This window comes from Dama dama, chromosome 25 (assembly GCF_033118175.1).
Source record: "Dama dama isolate Ldn47 chromosome 25, ASM3311817v1, whole genome shotgun sequence".
NCBI classification, from domain to species: Eukaryota; Metazoa; Chordata; class Mammalia; order Artiodactyla; family Cervidae; genus Dama; species Dama dama.
The window spans coordinates 49,290,246-49,306,638 of record NC_083705.1 but is presented as its reverse complement, the minus strand read 5'-3'; the positions used below and the strand labels follow the sequence as shown (position 1 = coordinate 49,306,638).

The 16,393-nt window shown below is 39.5% G+C and overlaps 1 protein-coding gene across 2 annotated transcripts in view; it reads left to right on the top strand.

Annotated features, from left to right (window-relative positions):
* Positions 1–16,393, top strand: part of CDH6 (cadherin 6) — a 137,066-nt gene that overhangs the window by 66,718 nt on the left and 53,955 nt on the right. For both annotated transcript variants that reach the window (XM_061129293.1, XM_061129294.1), the window contains exon 2: positions 10,955–11,311. In XM_061129293.1, the coding sequence (XP_060985276.1) occupies positions 11,084–11,311 (228 nt within the window). In that variant the 5' untranslated portion in view covers positions 10,955–11,083. The remainder of the gene's footprint in view (positions 1–10,954; positions 11,312–16,393) is intronic.

Below are 16,393 nucleotides of genomic sequence, written 5' to 3'. Positions count from 1 at the left end.
TAAAGTGTTGCATAAAACACACTGAATGAATGAAGCTATCCAAATAGCAAGTAGGGCTTCAATTATTTTTTCCCATTACAACTTGCTGTAAAAGGTTACACCTCTGTAAATAGTGCTGTTCTTCGGGGTGAGAATAGCCAGTGTAGCTTTTCAGTGTTAACAGGTAAATGTACAAAGCACATCATCACTTTTTGCATATTTCTTTATGTGTGTAGGGGGAACAGGGATGGTGGGAAAGGTGAAGAGAGATGGAAAGGAATTCACTTTTCTTGTAATACATTGATTGACCTGAAGTGAGAGATATTTTAAGGGAAGTTTTAAACTCCCAGTCTTTAAATTATTCATACTTTTTTTCCCCTTTTCATGATGCTGTAAACAACTCCAAAAAAGCAAAGCTTTAAGTACAAGAATTGTTGTTAATTGATAAGTGATTTACCAGCTCTCAGGATCACTGGTGTCTCTAATGATCTTTTTTTTTAATTCATGGGGATTAAAACAGATTCTGCCTAATCACTTCCTCCAGATCTCTGGGTTCTGAACCTGAGCCAGCCAGCGGTGGAAGCAGAAAGTGATTCCCTCTGGCTTCGAACTGCAGATTTGGAGCCTGCTGTCAGTGGGTAGCAGCCACTTCTGCTTTTGTAAAAGAAAAGAAAAATATAATGTAACCCCAACTCTAGTCGGGAGTCTGCCTAGTGCTGGGTTTGCTTAGCAAGCCCACTAGGCTTTCAAACTAATCTACCTTTCCAACTGGCTTCTTTTTTAGCAATAAAGGTGATATTTTGGTGTCTATCCAACACTCCTTTATTATGGTTGTTGTTTTCTTAATATCTTTGAAATTTGGAAGAGAAAGAGAAGTGCTGTCTATCAGGTGCCTCCTTGCACGCATGCTAAGTGGCTTCAGTCATGTCCGATTCTGTGCGACCCTGTGACTGTAGCCCACCAGGCTCCTCTGTCCATGGGATTCTCTAGCCAAGAATACTGGGATGGGTTGCCATTCCCTTCTCCAGGGGATCTTCTCCACCTAGGGATCGAACCCATGTCTCTTACATCTCCTGCATTTGCAGGTGGGTTCTTTACCATTGGTGCCACCTGGGAAGGGCCTCCACTAAAATCCTAAAACTGTACCATTCTCATTGTGAAAATGAGGAAATTGAAGCAGAGACTATCAAGCCACTTGCTCAAGTCTCAGGTCTAATAAATACTGATGCCGGGATACATGTGGGTAAACTGGCTCAGAAGGTGCTTCTAACCACAGTGATCTTCTATCAGTGGGTATCAACTCACCAGCCCTAATTTTACACGAGAAACAAAAGGCCAGAGTGGGGAAGAGCTTGCCTGAGATAAATAACACAGGGAATAAGAGAGAGAAAGACAGAGAGGCCTAACACCCAGTGTTTCCAAATACCACTGTTGGAATTCCCTCACAGTCCAGAGGTTAGGACTCTGCACTCTCACTGCCAAGGCCCCAGGTTCAGCCCTGGTCAGAGGACTAAGACCCTACATGCCATGTGGTATGGACAAATGAATGTCATTGTTGTAACGTTTGACGATCATATTGCTTGTGTTCATTCTATATATCCATGCCTTCTCAAGCCAAAAGTTCAAGAAAACTAGGAACTCTTCTTAATGATTCAAGGTCATCATCGTGAATATTCACGTGCTGGATTTCGCTCAAGTGCTGTGAGGTATTCCTAGGTCCATTCTTACGGTCATTAGTCATATCATCAATTCATGTGTTTAGTCATCCTTATATTCAGCCGATCATGCATTCACCCACACATCAACTTTATTTATGTGTATGCCTGGTGTATGTTTAGACATTGTCCTCAGCATAGGAATACAGAGTGTCGCCTGACTGCCAGGGCCAGCCCCTTACTCCATCCATTTTCTCTTTAGTTTTCTGCCTGTCTTTTGAAGCCTTTCTCTGCCTTTCTCCTACTAATGGGACTCCAGCCTCCAGTACTCGTTACGTGGTCTCTTTAATTTGCTGGGGATTTAGAAACCTGATGATAAATTTGTTCAAATCTTGTCTGAAATGAGAGTAAATAAAACCTAGATGCTGTGTCCATGAGCAAAATACAAATGAGATAGTGAATGTTGTGGTTAAGAAGGAGCCTGTAGATGAGCTGGGTTTGATCCAAGTTCTACCAGCCGCTAGCTATGCCCCCTTGGGCAAAGCATCCGGTTCCCTCCAAGCCTGTCTGTCCTGTCTCTAGAGTGAAGGATAAGAGTGACGGTCTCTATTTCAAAGAATTGTTGTTTAAGACTACATGTTTTGAAAGCATTTATCTCATTGCATGGGGCAAAGCAAACACTGTTTGCTATCCTTATTTGCTTAGACATTTTGTGACAACTATTTTTACCTCTCAGAGACCTATATTGTTGTTATATTTTTAGGGGAGTTGTGAAGATTCTGCTGTAAGGTCACAACTACACTGAGTGCTTCTCATGGGCAGCAGCCTGGAGGCCTGTGACTCGTCAGAGTGAGTTCAGAACAAGGACTCCAGAGTCATATGCCAGGGCTAGAGTCTGGCTTCCGCACGTCCCCATTACATGGACAAGTCCATGACCCTGGACAAGTCACTCAGCTTCTCTAAACTTCAGTTTCTCATCTGCAGAAGTTCTAAGCGTTTTCTCTACCCCACAGATTCTCATGAGAATTAAATGAAGACATCATATTTGTGATGTGCTAAGCACAGTGCCCAGCACATAGTTCAGGGACAGAACACAGCAAATTTTACTATGTGCTAGACTTTGTATAAGTGATAAAGGCTTAGACATTATATCAGCAAGCATAAGTACAACATCTCCACTCTTCATAGCACTTTTCATGAGTAGGAACCTTTAAAAATCATCTGTGATGTGCCAGGTTTCACAGTGACTGTATGGTAAACCCAACCATGTGACTCCTTTTATAGTTTAATAAAGTTAAATTTGTTTTGAACTCCTTACCCCACCAAGGTGGCCTTATAGCTCCCAGCCAGTACCCTCTGGCTGCCGTTTCACTGAGCTGCTGAAAGAAGACCAAACTCACTGAAATCACTCACAAGAATGTGCAAGTGGTTTTTGACATCTTGCAGTCTTATTCAAGCTCATTGTCTTAAATGGCCACGCGTCCAAAAGAATTAACAAAGCTGCAGAAGAGCCTAATGTATAAGCAGGGAGTAATAGGAAACCAAGTCATTCATACAGTTCTGCAACCTGAACATATAATTTGCTACAGAAATGTTCAAAATTCATGCCATGAATAGCTAGTTACAAGCATAAAATGCTTTCTCTTCTCCTTTGTTCACACAAGTAAATCTTTTGGGAAAAGACAGCATGCACAAGGAGCCAGGCAATACACATAAAGGACTGAAGCAAGCAGGTTTAAGAAAACTGCAGAGAACATGAGATGACAAAAGGCAATTGAGTGGCAGTTGAACACACTTTATGCGGGCATCCATAAGGGTCGTAGGCAAGTGCCAACATGATTCAGGAGGCAGCTCCCTCCACTCCAGAAATGAAGATGTCACTAGAGCTTCTCTGGTTCCAAATTAACCCAGAAATAGGCATGTGCTGATCTTTAAAGATGAGCCACTGGCCACAGTTTCTCGGTTGTAAAAGGTAAAACAAGAGATGTGCAAGAGGCAAAGTGTGTCCTCTACTAGGATATTCTTTGACCAGTTAGGTATTTGTGATCATCTTAATAGCTAAGACCTCATGGCAACTCATTCGTTTTATTCTCACAGCCGTCCTACAAGGTAGATACTGTTAATATCATTGTGTTTTATAGATTTAAAAAAAAATGTAGGCACACATTCGTCCTCTACTTTGCCCAGCCAGTGTTGGGTGAGGCTGAGTAACCCAGATATGGCCTGCCAGAATCTGTTCTTAACCATATTCTGATACTTCCTCTCATGATAAAATATTTTGGATCACCCCAACCCCCATGGAAAAAGAATTCTGTCTTTTTGATTCAAATTTTGGGGGTTTCCGGTCCCAACTGAGTATTTCAACTCAACAAATACTCCTTAAGCCTCAACTACATATAAAACACCATTTTCTGTGCTGTAACACGTTTGACTTTATCTTCATTAATGCAATGTCTGGAATATGATTTTAGAACAAGGGTAATACTGTTGAAATAGCTTCATCTGGAAACACATCAGTTTGCAAACAGATTGGCATATTATCCACAAATATAAACATTTACAAAAAATTCGGGCAGCATTTGATGACTGTTGCCATAATGATTCATTGGCACAAGAGGAATGCTATGTGATGGAAGATGCCTAGGCTGTTTGACACATTTCAGTGGAGTTCATTACACACACGAAACGGAACCAATTTTACTCAACAGTGACTTTGACATTTACAGAAAAATGAAATGGAGGTTTAGAAATGAAGACTTCATGTAAAATCTCTACCAAAAATTTTAAATTGGTTCTATCCTTATGTCACCACTTCTAGAAGATCAGCCATGTACTACAGACTTATTTTTATTCACAGCAGGTGGCAACCTATTCAAAACAAAGTTCCTTGGGTCATCCAAAAATTGATTGTGAACCAACTTAATTGGCTGTAAAACTCCTCTCAGAATAAAGAACGTGTATATATATTATTAAAGATTTACCTGTAGGAAGACGTGTCCCTTTGGCTTCACTCTGTTTAATTCATCCTGATATCACAGTCCTGTTTCTTTGATTTGCCAGGTTTTAATGGAGTAAAAACCACCCTCGTCTCCGGTGCACTCAAAGATGGTGTGGGAATGGAGAGATTTCAGGCTGAGTTGGAATACAATAGGGTCAAAAGAAATGCTAAATACTTGTAAATAACCAGCTGTTTCCTACTTAATATGGGCTTCCCTGGTGACTCAGCAGGTAAAGAATCCGCCTGCAATGCGGGAGACCTAGGTTCGATCCCTGGGTTGGGAAGATCCCCTGCGAAAGGGAACATCTACCCATTCCAGTATTAGGGCCTGGAGAATTTGATGGACTGTATAGTCCATGATGTCACAAAGAGTCGGACACTTTCTGAGCAACTTTCACTTTCACTTTCTACTTCATGGACAGCAGAATGTGAGATGTACCAAAAATTTAGTAGGAATTTATGCTGCTGGTGGTGGTTTAGTTGCTAAGTCATGTCCTACACTTTTGACCCCATGGACTGCAGCCCTCAGGGCTGCACTGTCCATGGGATTTTCAGGCAAGAAAACTGGAGTGGGTTCCCATTTCCTTCTCCAGGAGATCTTCCTGACTGAGGGATCGAAGCCACGGACCCACGTCTCCTGCACTGCAGGCAGCTTCTTTACCACTAAGCCACCGGGGAAGCCTCAGGGATTCATGGTACATATGTTAAAAGCATTACTAATGGGTTATGCCAATGGGTGAGGATGATTTATGGGTAGATGATATTTTCAGAAATATTTTCTGTGAGCAGCATCATGCAAAGTGCTATGCTACAGTATTTCTGTGCAACACCATTTATTTGAAAAAAATCATTTCATAACAGATTTTAAAAAACATTCTCTTGCTAGGGTAAATGGTTCAAGTGTATTAATAATGTTGCTTTATTGAATGTTGACTGGGCTTTTAGTGCCAAAGTTAAGGCTCTGCATACCAAAATAAATGAATGTACTTGGTTTAATTTGTAAGCCTAGATGGCATTATAGTAATATTGCACTGATTAGAATTAATCAGGAACATCAGATGTATGCTAAGTCTGAATTCTAAAACTTCCAAGTAATTATATTGCCTTTAAGTCTGTCTAATATTTACTTATTTGTTTGTCTGTAAATAGTATGATAAAATCAGTATCTCAAAACCAGATAGTTCAAACTGTTATCAAATATGAGTTGCTGGAGAAGCAATTTAATCAATAGAGATGTTTTCTAATTAACATATTATTTGCAAATAAAAGGTGATTCCAAAGTATTCCAGGGAACTTGAAGACATCGTGGTTTGTCTTCCCGTTCTATATATCCTATGAAATATTTTACATTATTAATTTGCAATAATCTAGGGGGAAAGATTTTGCTAATCAAAGGAAAACTTCAGCCAAGCTTCTGCATTAATTATTACATATTCTAAATTGGTAGAACCTGAATTAATGAGGCCCAGGTTTCTTCTAACTGGCATGCATTAAATAAAAGCTGGACTTGACTATATGCTCTTATGAAGGCTGAAATATACATCCCTACTGGCTGCCAGGCAAATAAATTTTCAAAATATGCAATTATGAATGCTATGTGGACTTTGCCCTACCATCCATAAACATCTTAATTACCTTCTACACATCACTAAAAAAGGCTTCTGCAAAGATTCAAACTATTTTTTCTAGAGCAACCCCCTTTGCATATCATATTTCAGAGCAAACAATTGCCTATAAGAAATAGAAATCTCCCCCTCCTAAAAAACAGATTCCAGCAAAAATGAAAATAAAAAGTAGAGACATGATCTATTAAGAAATCTTTAAGTTCTATTAAGAATCTATTAAGTTCATTGCTAAACTGTCATTGGGCTATAATTAGGAAGTTCAAGTTTCATTTTTACAGAGTTTTTTATATTTCTACCTAGTTTGCTCTTGATGCCATGAGGGGATGAGAGCAAAATGGTACAATATCCATTTTGCTTTAAATACTTTCCTGCCCTACGGTCTAATTTTTGTTTGCATGCTAAGTCACTACAGTCGTGTCCAACGTGTCCATAGGTCTTTGTGACCCTATGGACCATAGTCCACCAGGCTCCTCTGTCCATGGGATTCTCCAGGCAAGAATACTGGAGTGAGTTGCCATGCCCTGTTCCAGGGAATTTTCCCAACCCAAGGATCCAACCCAAGTTTCTTGTGTCTCCCATGTTGGCAGGCAGATTCTTCACCACTAGTGCTACCCATCTAATCTTTGGCTCTTTCCTAATTGAATAACCATCCCTACTATTTTGAAATTTGGTGTCTATGTATGCTCTTGCTTTTTGTCATTTTACTGTACTGCCTGACACCTACAGAATGAACGAGCACATCTGATTACTACTTGCCATGTGGTTTTCCTATGTTTTGATTGCTCAGAAGTCAGCGGCTTTTGCATCCAAGGTCATGTTTGGGCTTCCCAGGTGGCGCTAGTGGTAAAGGACCCACCTGCCAATGCAGGAGACTAAGAAACGCGGGTTTGGTCCCTGGGTGGGGAGATCCCCTGGAGAAGGGCCTGGCAACCCACTCCAGTATTATTGCCTGGAGAATCCCATGGACAGAGGAGCTGGTGGGCTACAGTCCATAGGGTCGCAAAGAATCGGACACAACTAAAGCAACTTAGCATAAGATCATGTTTGGAATATGGGGTTTTTTTCATTTCATATTTTTAGATTTTAATCTAAAATTAAATATACCTAAAAATAGGTATATCATTCATTTTGACTATATCAAATTCTCATCTGATAGAATATCAGCATGTTAAATCATAAAAGAATGTGTATCCAGTACCATTTTTGCAAGGTAAAATTACAGCATTGAAGTTAGTTCTGATTGTTTTTGCTTGAATAAAGTAAAGATGATTTCCAAAACATTAACAAAATGGAAAGGGGGAAAAGACACATAGAGTCTGTAAATGAGTCTGTCCTCTGGTGAACTTTCGTTTTTGCCCATAATCTTCTGGAGGCAGGCTGTGGGCATAAAGCTTCTGTCTTCTCTGTTTCTACACGGTTACTGTGAAACACTGAACTGAAGTCTACACAAAGGAAAATAATTAGCAAATGGACTAATTCTGATTTTTAAATGCTTCTATTCTTTAATTTTAAGAGAATTTGACTTGATTGGAAATGCCTCTTGAAAAATAAAAAAGTATTTAAGCCTAAGAAGGAACTATACTATCTTTGGCACGCTTTTGCAGGTTACTGTAGATGGATTCTAAACTTGGAATGCAAATAATAGTAACAATAACAATAGTGGTAGTAATAATGATAACAATGGCTAATACATATTAATACCTTACTAAGTGCCAGTCACTGTTTTAAGTGCATGTAATGACATTTAATCCTTATAATGCCCTCTGAGGTAGTTACCATAATAACTCCCATTTATAGACCAAGAAACTAAGGTGCAGTGAGATTAAGCATTTTCACAAATTCATAGCAATTTAAACCCAGGCAGTCTGGCTCCAACATTGATAATCTTGACGACCATGCAATCCTGACTTAAGCAGTATTAAGTAGTATTACATGAGTAGTATTATTATATGAGAATTGCTAAGTTATATATTCAACAGTGTAGAGTTTGTTGGCATTTTTTAACTATAGAGTTTTGTAGAGAAAGCTATTCCTCTGAACACCAAATATGAGTGGATCATAGTAATTTTAGTAACTTTGCATACTGAGTTTTAACAAGGACACACCCTTTCTTCCCTCCTCTCCTTCTCACTTTTGGATGTCCTGAACCCAGGAGCCATGACATGTGTCTTGTGGCAAGCCGTTCACACGTGTCTGGTCCCATTTCAGTGGATGGAGTGCAGCGAAGGGCACTGAGGGTGGTGGAAGTTGGTTATGGTGGGCAGTGGCCAAAGCACTGGATTAGGCCCCAGTTCTCTGCTCCTACTAGAATCCCTTTTGCTAGAGTAGAATCTCTTGCAGGGGGAAGTAGGGGAATTCTTCAAGGATGAACGGTATGTCCCCCAGGGTTACTGTCCCTGAGGGGACTCACAGACAAGCTGTCTACAGTTCTCTTTTGATTCCCCAAGTTGATACCAAAAGAGCTGGCTGATAACTAAATGGATGTTCTACCATACTTGGAGACACTGCTTAAATTTGTACCACTTTAAAAGCTTATTACCAGCTAAGCAGGAAAAAAAAAAAAAAGTAAAATACTTGACATTTTGGTATCTGTGATATTAAAAAGAACTAATATTTAATATTCAAGTGGCAACAGCTTGTAGAGTTTGCACACAACATCCATAGGGATCGATTTTTCTCTAAAACGGCCTTTAGGAGCCTGCATTTTAACAGCTGACACCTCCATTCTCTGCATCCCTCTTCCCTGCCAGCACCGTGGGGCACACACGGAGTGCAGCCGCAGACGAGTAACTCCTCACTGCAGGATTTGTCTAATGCAAATAACGGAGGATGTGGGAAATGAAGAAAAATGCAATTTCCACTGAATCAACCTCAGTGCCATCCGACTGCTAGAAATGAATAGATGTCTTTAGAGGGCTTTTCTCCATATGGTCTCTCAGCCCCCCTTACATCCTATCCACGAGAAGAGAGAACTGTCATTACCTAATTGGTCATCAGTCATCCCACACCTGTACCAAGGCCACATAATGACAAATATACTGGTACCTGGCATTCTTCCAGCATGACTAATTGTCACAGTACTAATTCACTCACCTGTGGAATTTTCAACTTCCCCAGACTGCTGTCAAGAAGATGCATAATAATAGAATAAAGGTTTAAAAATGCTGAACACTATGAAATATTTCACTTATATTCCACCAGAAAACTTCCATTTAAACATGTGTTGGTTGGCTATAATTATTCATTGCTGAGGTTAAAAAAAAAAAAAAACTGGTCATATATACATTTACCTAGTAGAAAATTAGGAGACAAGGACAAATCTTTCAGACATAGAGGGAAAAAAAAATACTGATTAGATTGCCTAAAACCTGTTCCTTTATCTGTGTTTATTTACCTGTATTTACCTATTTGACTGTACCGTATATTGTACCTTACAAAGCCCTTCATTTTTGTGTTAGTATTATTTAAAAAAATATTTTTTCTATTCAAACAGCAAGATAAAGGAGTAATTTGTTGGGTTTTTTTTTCCAAGAAATGTGAGAAAATTTAGGAGGGAGATATAGGCATGCATTAGTTTAATTAGGTAAAATGGTAAACCAAATTGTGATTTCTTTGCATCTTTGCCAAGCACTCTGGCATGGGGATTTTTTTTAATGCTAGGCTATGTTTTTAAAAATTAATTAATTTTTAATCAATTGATATTAATTAATATTAAAAAATAATATTTGTCATGGAAAATTATTACCCACAATTATAATAGCTGACTTTTCTAAAGATCTTGTCATCTATTGCCCTCACTGTGGTATTGAGGTACATTTGATATACCTGTGAATATTACAAAGGAACTGTCGGGCCAATTTTAATATACTTACATAGTTGCCTATGATACAAGTAAAATTTAGAGATAAAAGCCAACCAGGATTTCCTCAAAAAAATTGAAGAGAATTGTTCATTTTATTCTCTATACTATTAAATACAAATTCTGTAGCTTGTTCATTAACCCATCCTGTAGTGTTAATTGGGTCATATGAGGAAAAAAACTTTCCTGGTCAAGTTTGGAAAATACTAGATTAAATACAGGCTTATCATCATTGCTACAAAATTTCACTTCAGAAAAGTCAATACACTAATGAGCATTCTTCAGAGAAGACATAAGGTCTTTTCCAACCTTGTTTGACCCGGCTGTTCCATCACAACACATCTCAGAAGCCAAGAGTCTGCAAAACAGGCTTCTGCCTTCGCATCACAGGTGCTCAATACACTAGCGAAATTTCAACATTATCCACTTTCAATTGAATCAAAATTGTCTGTGATATTCTTTCATGAGGATAAATATGCAAATAGAATCAGAAACACAAACTCATTTCTTCTAACCAGATCTCAGCCCACATCCTCAGAGGTAAAAGAGTAGTGAAATAATCCACTCTGGCATGTTGACCTACAGCAAGCTATTACTTAAAATAGGATTTTTAAGTGATAGAAAAGGAGAGAGGAAAACAGTAGCTTCATACTCGGCAACCGCCTTCTGTTTAGCATATCTGAAAGACCGTTTTCCTCATTTCAAAATTGATAGCCAACTTATTTTTTTGTTGTTTTGCTATTCAAATTTCTGTCCTCTTTTTTCTCCAGAGCTATTTGCTGTAACACTGAATTTTAAGCATCTCTAAAAATGCTTGATATGTTATTATTCTTTCCAGATATTCTCTGACAGCCAAGCCAAGAACATTAAGGAAGAAAGGAGGAATGAGGCTGGATACAGTGCAGTGAGAAAAGACATTTCAAGGAGAGGGGTACCTGCTACTCAGAGACTGGACTGTGGCATCAGAATGAGAACTTACCGATACTTCTTGCTTCTCTTTTGGGTTGGCCAGCCCTACCCAACTTTCTCAACTCCATTATCTAAGAGGACTAGTGGTTTCCCGGCAAAGAAAAGGACCCTGGAGCTCTCTGGAAACAGCAAAAATGAGCTGAGCCGTTCGAAAAGGAGCTGGATGTGGAATCAGTTCTTTCTCCTGGAGGAATACACGGGATCCGATTATCAGTATGTGGGCAAGGTAGGATTCCGTTGGGCTCTTTGACATTCTGGTTTTAAAAGCCTGAAGAAGTTACTTTTCATAAATAGAACGGGGAGGATGTGAACTCTTCCCCCAATACAGTAAGAATTGTTGCTTATCTGGTAAGACTTTTTTTTTTTTCACTTGAGTAGTTTCAGAAAGAAGACTGTAGCAAGAAGCTGAGAAATGTTAGCACTGCAACAAAGAGAGAGAAATGCTTCAGTTGAAAATGAAACGCCCACAACCATCCGCATAGGATTATCATAAATCCTTTAATTTTTACTTTAGCTTGAAAAATGTGGTCCAGCTATTCTATAAAGTAGGATGTATTAAAAATAGGAATAGAAAGATTTAGTTGTAAGGAAAGGAAGCTTCCTTTTTTCTTATTCTGAGGAAAAAAAAAAAAAAAACATTCTGAGCTTTTGTCCTTTGGCCAGGTTCAAATTAACTATTTCTTAACTCTGCTACCTACAGAGCCGTCTATGCTCTGACCAAACGGAGATCTTTATCCTCAAAACCCACCACTGCCTTAGATTTAGTTGTGTTGCTGCTGCTTTTTTGTCTTGTCTCCAATAATTGCTAATAACCAGGCATTTCAAAAACTTATGATTTAATTGTGGCAAAGTTCACAAAAGAGGAAAATGGTTATGTAAAGGTGCCATTTCCAAATATCATCTGACCATTTTATTGACTCCAGAAAGTAAAATGAGGAGGCATAGCTTATTATAGCCCTTACAGACTACTGGAGCTGAGTCAGGGAAACAGCTTGGTTATACTGTCATCATGAATTTCACTGAAATTTTATCATCAGTCACATTCCCACTGCAGAAGATCTGCATCCTGCTAAGAAGTGAGAAAGACAGGGATACAGGTCTGTGCTTTGTAGATTCTCTGTTTCAGAACATGGTACTGATCAGGAAAATAATTGTCACACATCCTTTCTGTAAACAAACTAGGGACAAACATAATAGAGATGATAAAACATCTTCATTTATGAGTACAACTACAACTTTAGAACATCTATATTTGGATATCATGCAAATAGCATAAATTTTACAGATTCCAAGGGCTGCATGTTCACACTTCAATCTGTTATCAAATATCCCTGAATAACCAGATGCAAATATTCTTTTTAAGTATCTACCACAATAAATGAAGGAAAAGCATCCATGGTTTGGGCTGAGGTAACCAGGCATTTTTCCAATGAAGTGAATTATTAACGTGGCATAAAGTAAGGGAGGAAATATTCAGTGAAGGGGTGAACATCAACATGGATCCTTGAGAGACTAGCCTTGTATATGCTATGAAATTCACACGCTGTGTGACTGCTGAAGAAAGACAGTCCACTTACTCATACTTCACTCCATTTCCTTTGTGAAATTTGAATAGCACTACATTAATAGGGCAATTATTGTAAAAAACAAATCTTATAATCTTGAAAGCACTTTCTACAATACAAATAACATTATTGTCATTGAAGATTAAGTTTTTAAAAGTGCTTTATTTAAATAATTGACTCCCCTTTTTCTTTTCTTCTTTTTCGTCTCAAATTGTGATGCCATTTTACATTAAAAAATAGCATATATTTTTAAATACAGATATTTCGAAACACTAAAAGCAGCAATGAATAAAACCTCAGAAGAATCAGTTTTATGATTATAATTGTGAGAGGTAATATTGCCGTGGGGAAAAGTTGCGAGCTGTGGACTGAAGCAGATCTGAGGCCATTTCACTGTGCTGACAGGTGCCAGTTGTGTGGCCCACAGAGGTTGTTAACCTCTTCAGGCTTTGGTTTCTTCATCTAGAAAATGCAGAAGCAAAGCCTATGTACCTCATGGAGTTGCAATGTAAAGTGAGACAAGAACTAGTAGTTGGCACACAGTAGGTGCAGAAAGAAGTTATTGTTATCGATGAAAACTCCATTGAATACACTCTGTTAAAGCTTTAATGCATGGAAGCTGATTATTTTTATATCATTGCAAAAGTAAAATGATGTAATTAACAGATTTCTCAGTGGGTGGTAAATGGAGAGGCTTGTGGGAAAATCCCTTCACAATCACAGCTTCAATTTGATTCATTGGATTTGCATACTTTATTGGCAGCAAGAAAAATTGCCCTTCTTCCTCCCCTCATCTGCCCCTCCCCCACCTCCTTGATGTTCTAATCCATAAAGAAGAAATATCCGCTGGGGAAAAAGTCAAGCGCAATAAGTGAAGTTATCCTAGATGCCATCATTGCTCTATCAAATGTATGTAAGAGGTGTTCCTGAACTATTGATAAGGCATTTTCCTGAATCTGTCTTTATATTTTATCAACAAAGAGATAAGACTACAATTTTTTTTTACCACAATTAAAAGTGGGCCAAAAATAAATATTTAAAAAAGGAAAAACAGATTTGCTTCTCATGAGGCAACAGGTTGGTCCACTTTTTTTGCACTGCACAACTTTTCCACATTGATTTCTGCACCATATTTGCTTTTTAACATGGGCTTCCCCAGTGGCTCAGCAGTAGAAGAATCCACCTGCAATGCAAGAGACACAGGTTCGATCCCTGGATGGGAAAAATCCCCTGGAGGAAGACATGCCAACCCACTCCAGTGTTCTTGCCTGGAGAATCCCATGGACAGAGAAGCCTGGCGGCTACAGTCCATAGAGTCACAAAGAGTTAGATACGACTGAGGCAACTGAGCACACTCACGTGCATTGTGGGAAACTCAGCTTCACAAATCTTAATATATGACATCATCAAAAGGAAGGTAGCACCACCGACTGTTGAAACTGTGAACTACTCTGAGTTAGTAATTCCCAAGATGTCTGATACCTCAAGGGTTGCTGTGTTTCCCTCAATTTTTAAAAATATTTCCTGGTGCTGCAGTGAGTTCCCTGCTGCACGCCAGGGTGCCTTGATGCAAACTCTGAGAACCAAAAGACTGTGGTTAGATTGGCATATAAAGATGTACAAAAGCTAATAGAACCTTAAACTGTGCTATTGTGCTAAGTCGCTTTAGTCCTGTCGGACTCTTTGCAACCCCATGGACTGTAGCCCGCCAGGCTCCTCTGTTCGTGGGATTTTCCAGGCAAGAATACTGGAGCAGGTTGCTATTTCCTCCTCCAGGGGATCTTCTTGACCCGGGGATTGAACTCACGTCTCCTGCGTCTCCTGCATTGCAGGTGGATTCATTACCACTGCACTACGTGGGAAGCCCATAAATAATAGCTACTCAAAGCCTATTCTTAAGACCTTAAACTGAAAAGATTCATCTTTTCATGTAACAGATAGAGGCATTAACTGAGGAAAAGTAAGGCCATTGAGCAAATGCACTTAAAGTAGAAGAAAGACGTTTTTACATTGTAAGTAATGTAATATTTATATGTGTGTTCTGTTTATATTTATATATGCATTCCTTGGTTCCAGTTATTTGGGTGCAAGTCAATAGGGATGACAGTAACAATGGAGGAAAATGAGAGAATGGGTGTGGGAGCAAGAGACTACCAGGTGTAGAAGGAAAAAAAAGAAAGCCACATAAGCATCCAAGAAACAGCAGAAAATGGATCTGGAGGCTAGAGTGATAGCCAAGGGGAATTTGCTATATGGCTCAGGAAACTCAAACAGAGGCTTCTCTATCAATCTAGAGGGGTGGGATTGGGCAGGAGATGGGAGGGAGGTTCAAAAGGGAAGGGATACATGTATACCTACAGCTGATTCATGTCGAGGTTTGACAGAAAACAACAAAATTCTGTAAAGCAATTATCCTTCAGTGAAATAAATAAATAAAACCATGAAGTGAATACAAGATGAGCTTTAAAACTGAAGCACAAACAAAGGTAGCAAGACCTTCCTTCTCATGTTGTCTTAATGCGTCCTTGAGTGTGTGTGTGTGTGTGTGTGTGTGTGTGTGTTCAGTTGCTTTAGTCATGTCCGACCCTTTGCAACGCCATGGACTGTAGCCAACCAGACTTCTCTGTCCACGGGGATTCTCCAGGCAGGAATACTGGACTGGGTTGCCATGACCTCCTCCAGGGGATCTTCCTGACCCAGGGATCGAACCCATGTCTCTTACATCTCCTGCATTGACAGGCGTGTTCTTTACCACTAGCACCACGTGGGAAGCCCCACTGTCTTAATTAATGCTCCTCCGCATTTCTCTGTGGCCAGAAAGATTTACACAGAAACATGTGCATGGCACAGCTAGCAAGGGACGCACTTATTGTGTATGGAAGTGAGGAAGGGCCGGTTAATTTTCTCTCTCTGGGCCTGGTGCACTGGGAAGACCCAGAGGAATCGGATGGAGAGGGAGGTGGGAGGGGGGATCGGGATGGGGAATACATGTAAATCCATGGCTGATTCATGTCAATGTATGACAAAAACCACTACAATATTGTAAAGTAATTAGCCTCCAACTAATAAAAATAAATGAAAAAAAAAAGTGAGGAAGGCCAGTTACAGCTGAAAGATTGACAACCCAAACTCTGATTTATGAGACAATTCTCAACACCTCTACTCACCTGAAAAGGTAGTGGCAGGTCGGGGTAGAAAGAAGTGGTCCTATATTGGGTAAAAGTTTGTGAGCTTAAGATATAGGTATTGATACAGATAAGGAGTATATTGTTTTCTAAAATATATAACCATTTGGGGGGAACTTTTAGCTAATTTAGCATAAGTGGCCTCTGTGTCACCTGGGAGCTTGTTAGAAATGTAAATTCTTAGGCCCCCACCTGTGATGTATTGAATCAGAACCTGCTTTTCAACAAAAGCAGAATTTTAGGTGAATTTTATGCATATTAAGGGGCTTCCCTGGTGGATATGTGGTAAGAAATCCGCCTGCAGCACAGGAAACAAGGGCCTGCGGGTTCAATCTGCGGCTTGGGAAGATGCCCTGGAAAAGGAAATGACTACCCACTCCAGTATTCTTGCCTGGGGAATCCCAAGGACTGAGGAGCCTGGCGGGGTACAGTCCATGGGGTCACAAGAGTCAGACATGACTTAGCACCTAAGCTACCACCACCGCCGTACACGTTAACATTTGAGACGTGCTGCTTTTAAAAATATGTATGTTGGCCTGAGTCTCACTTCCCCAGAGA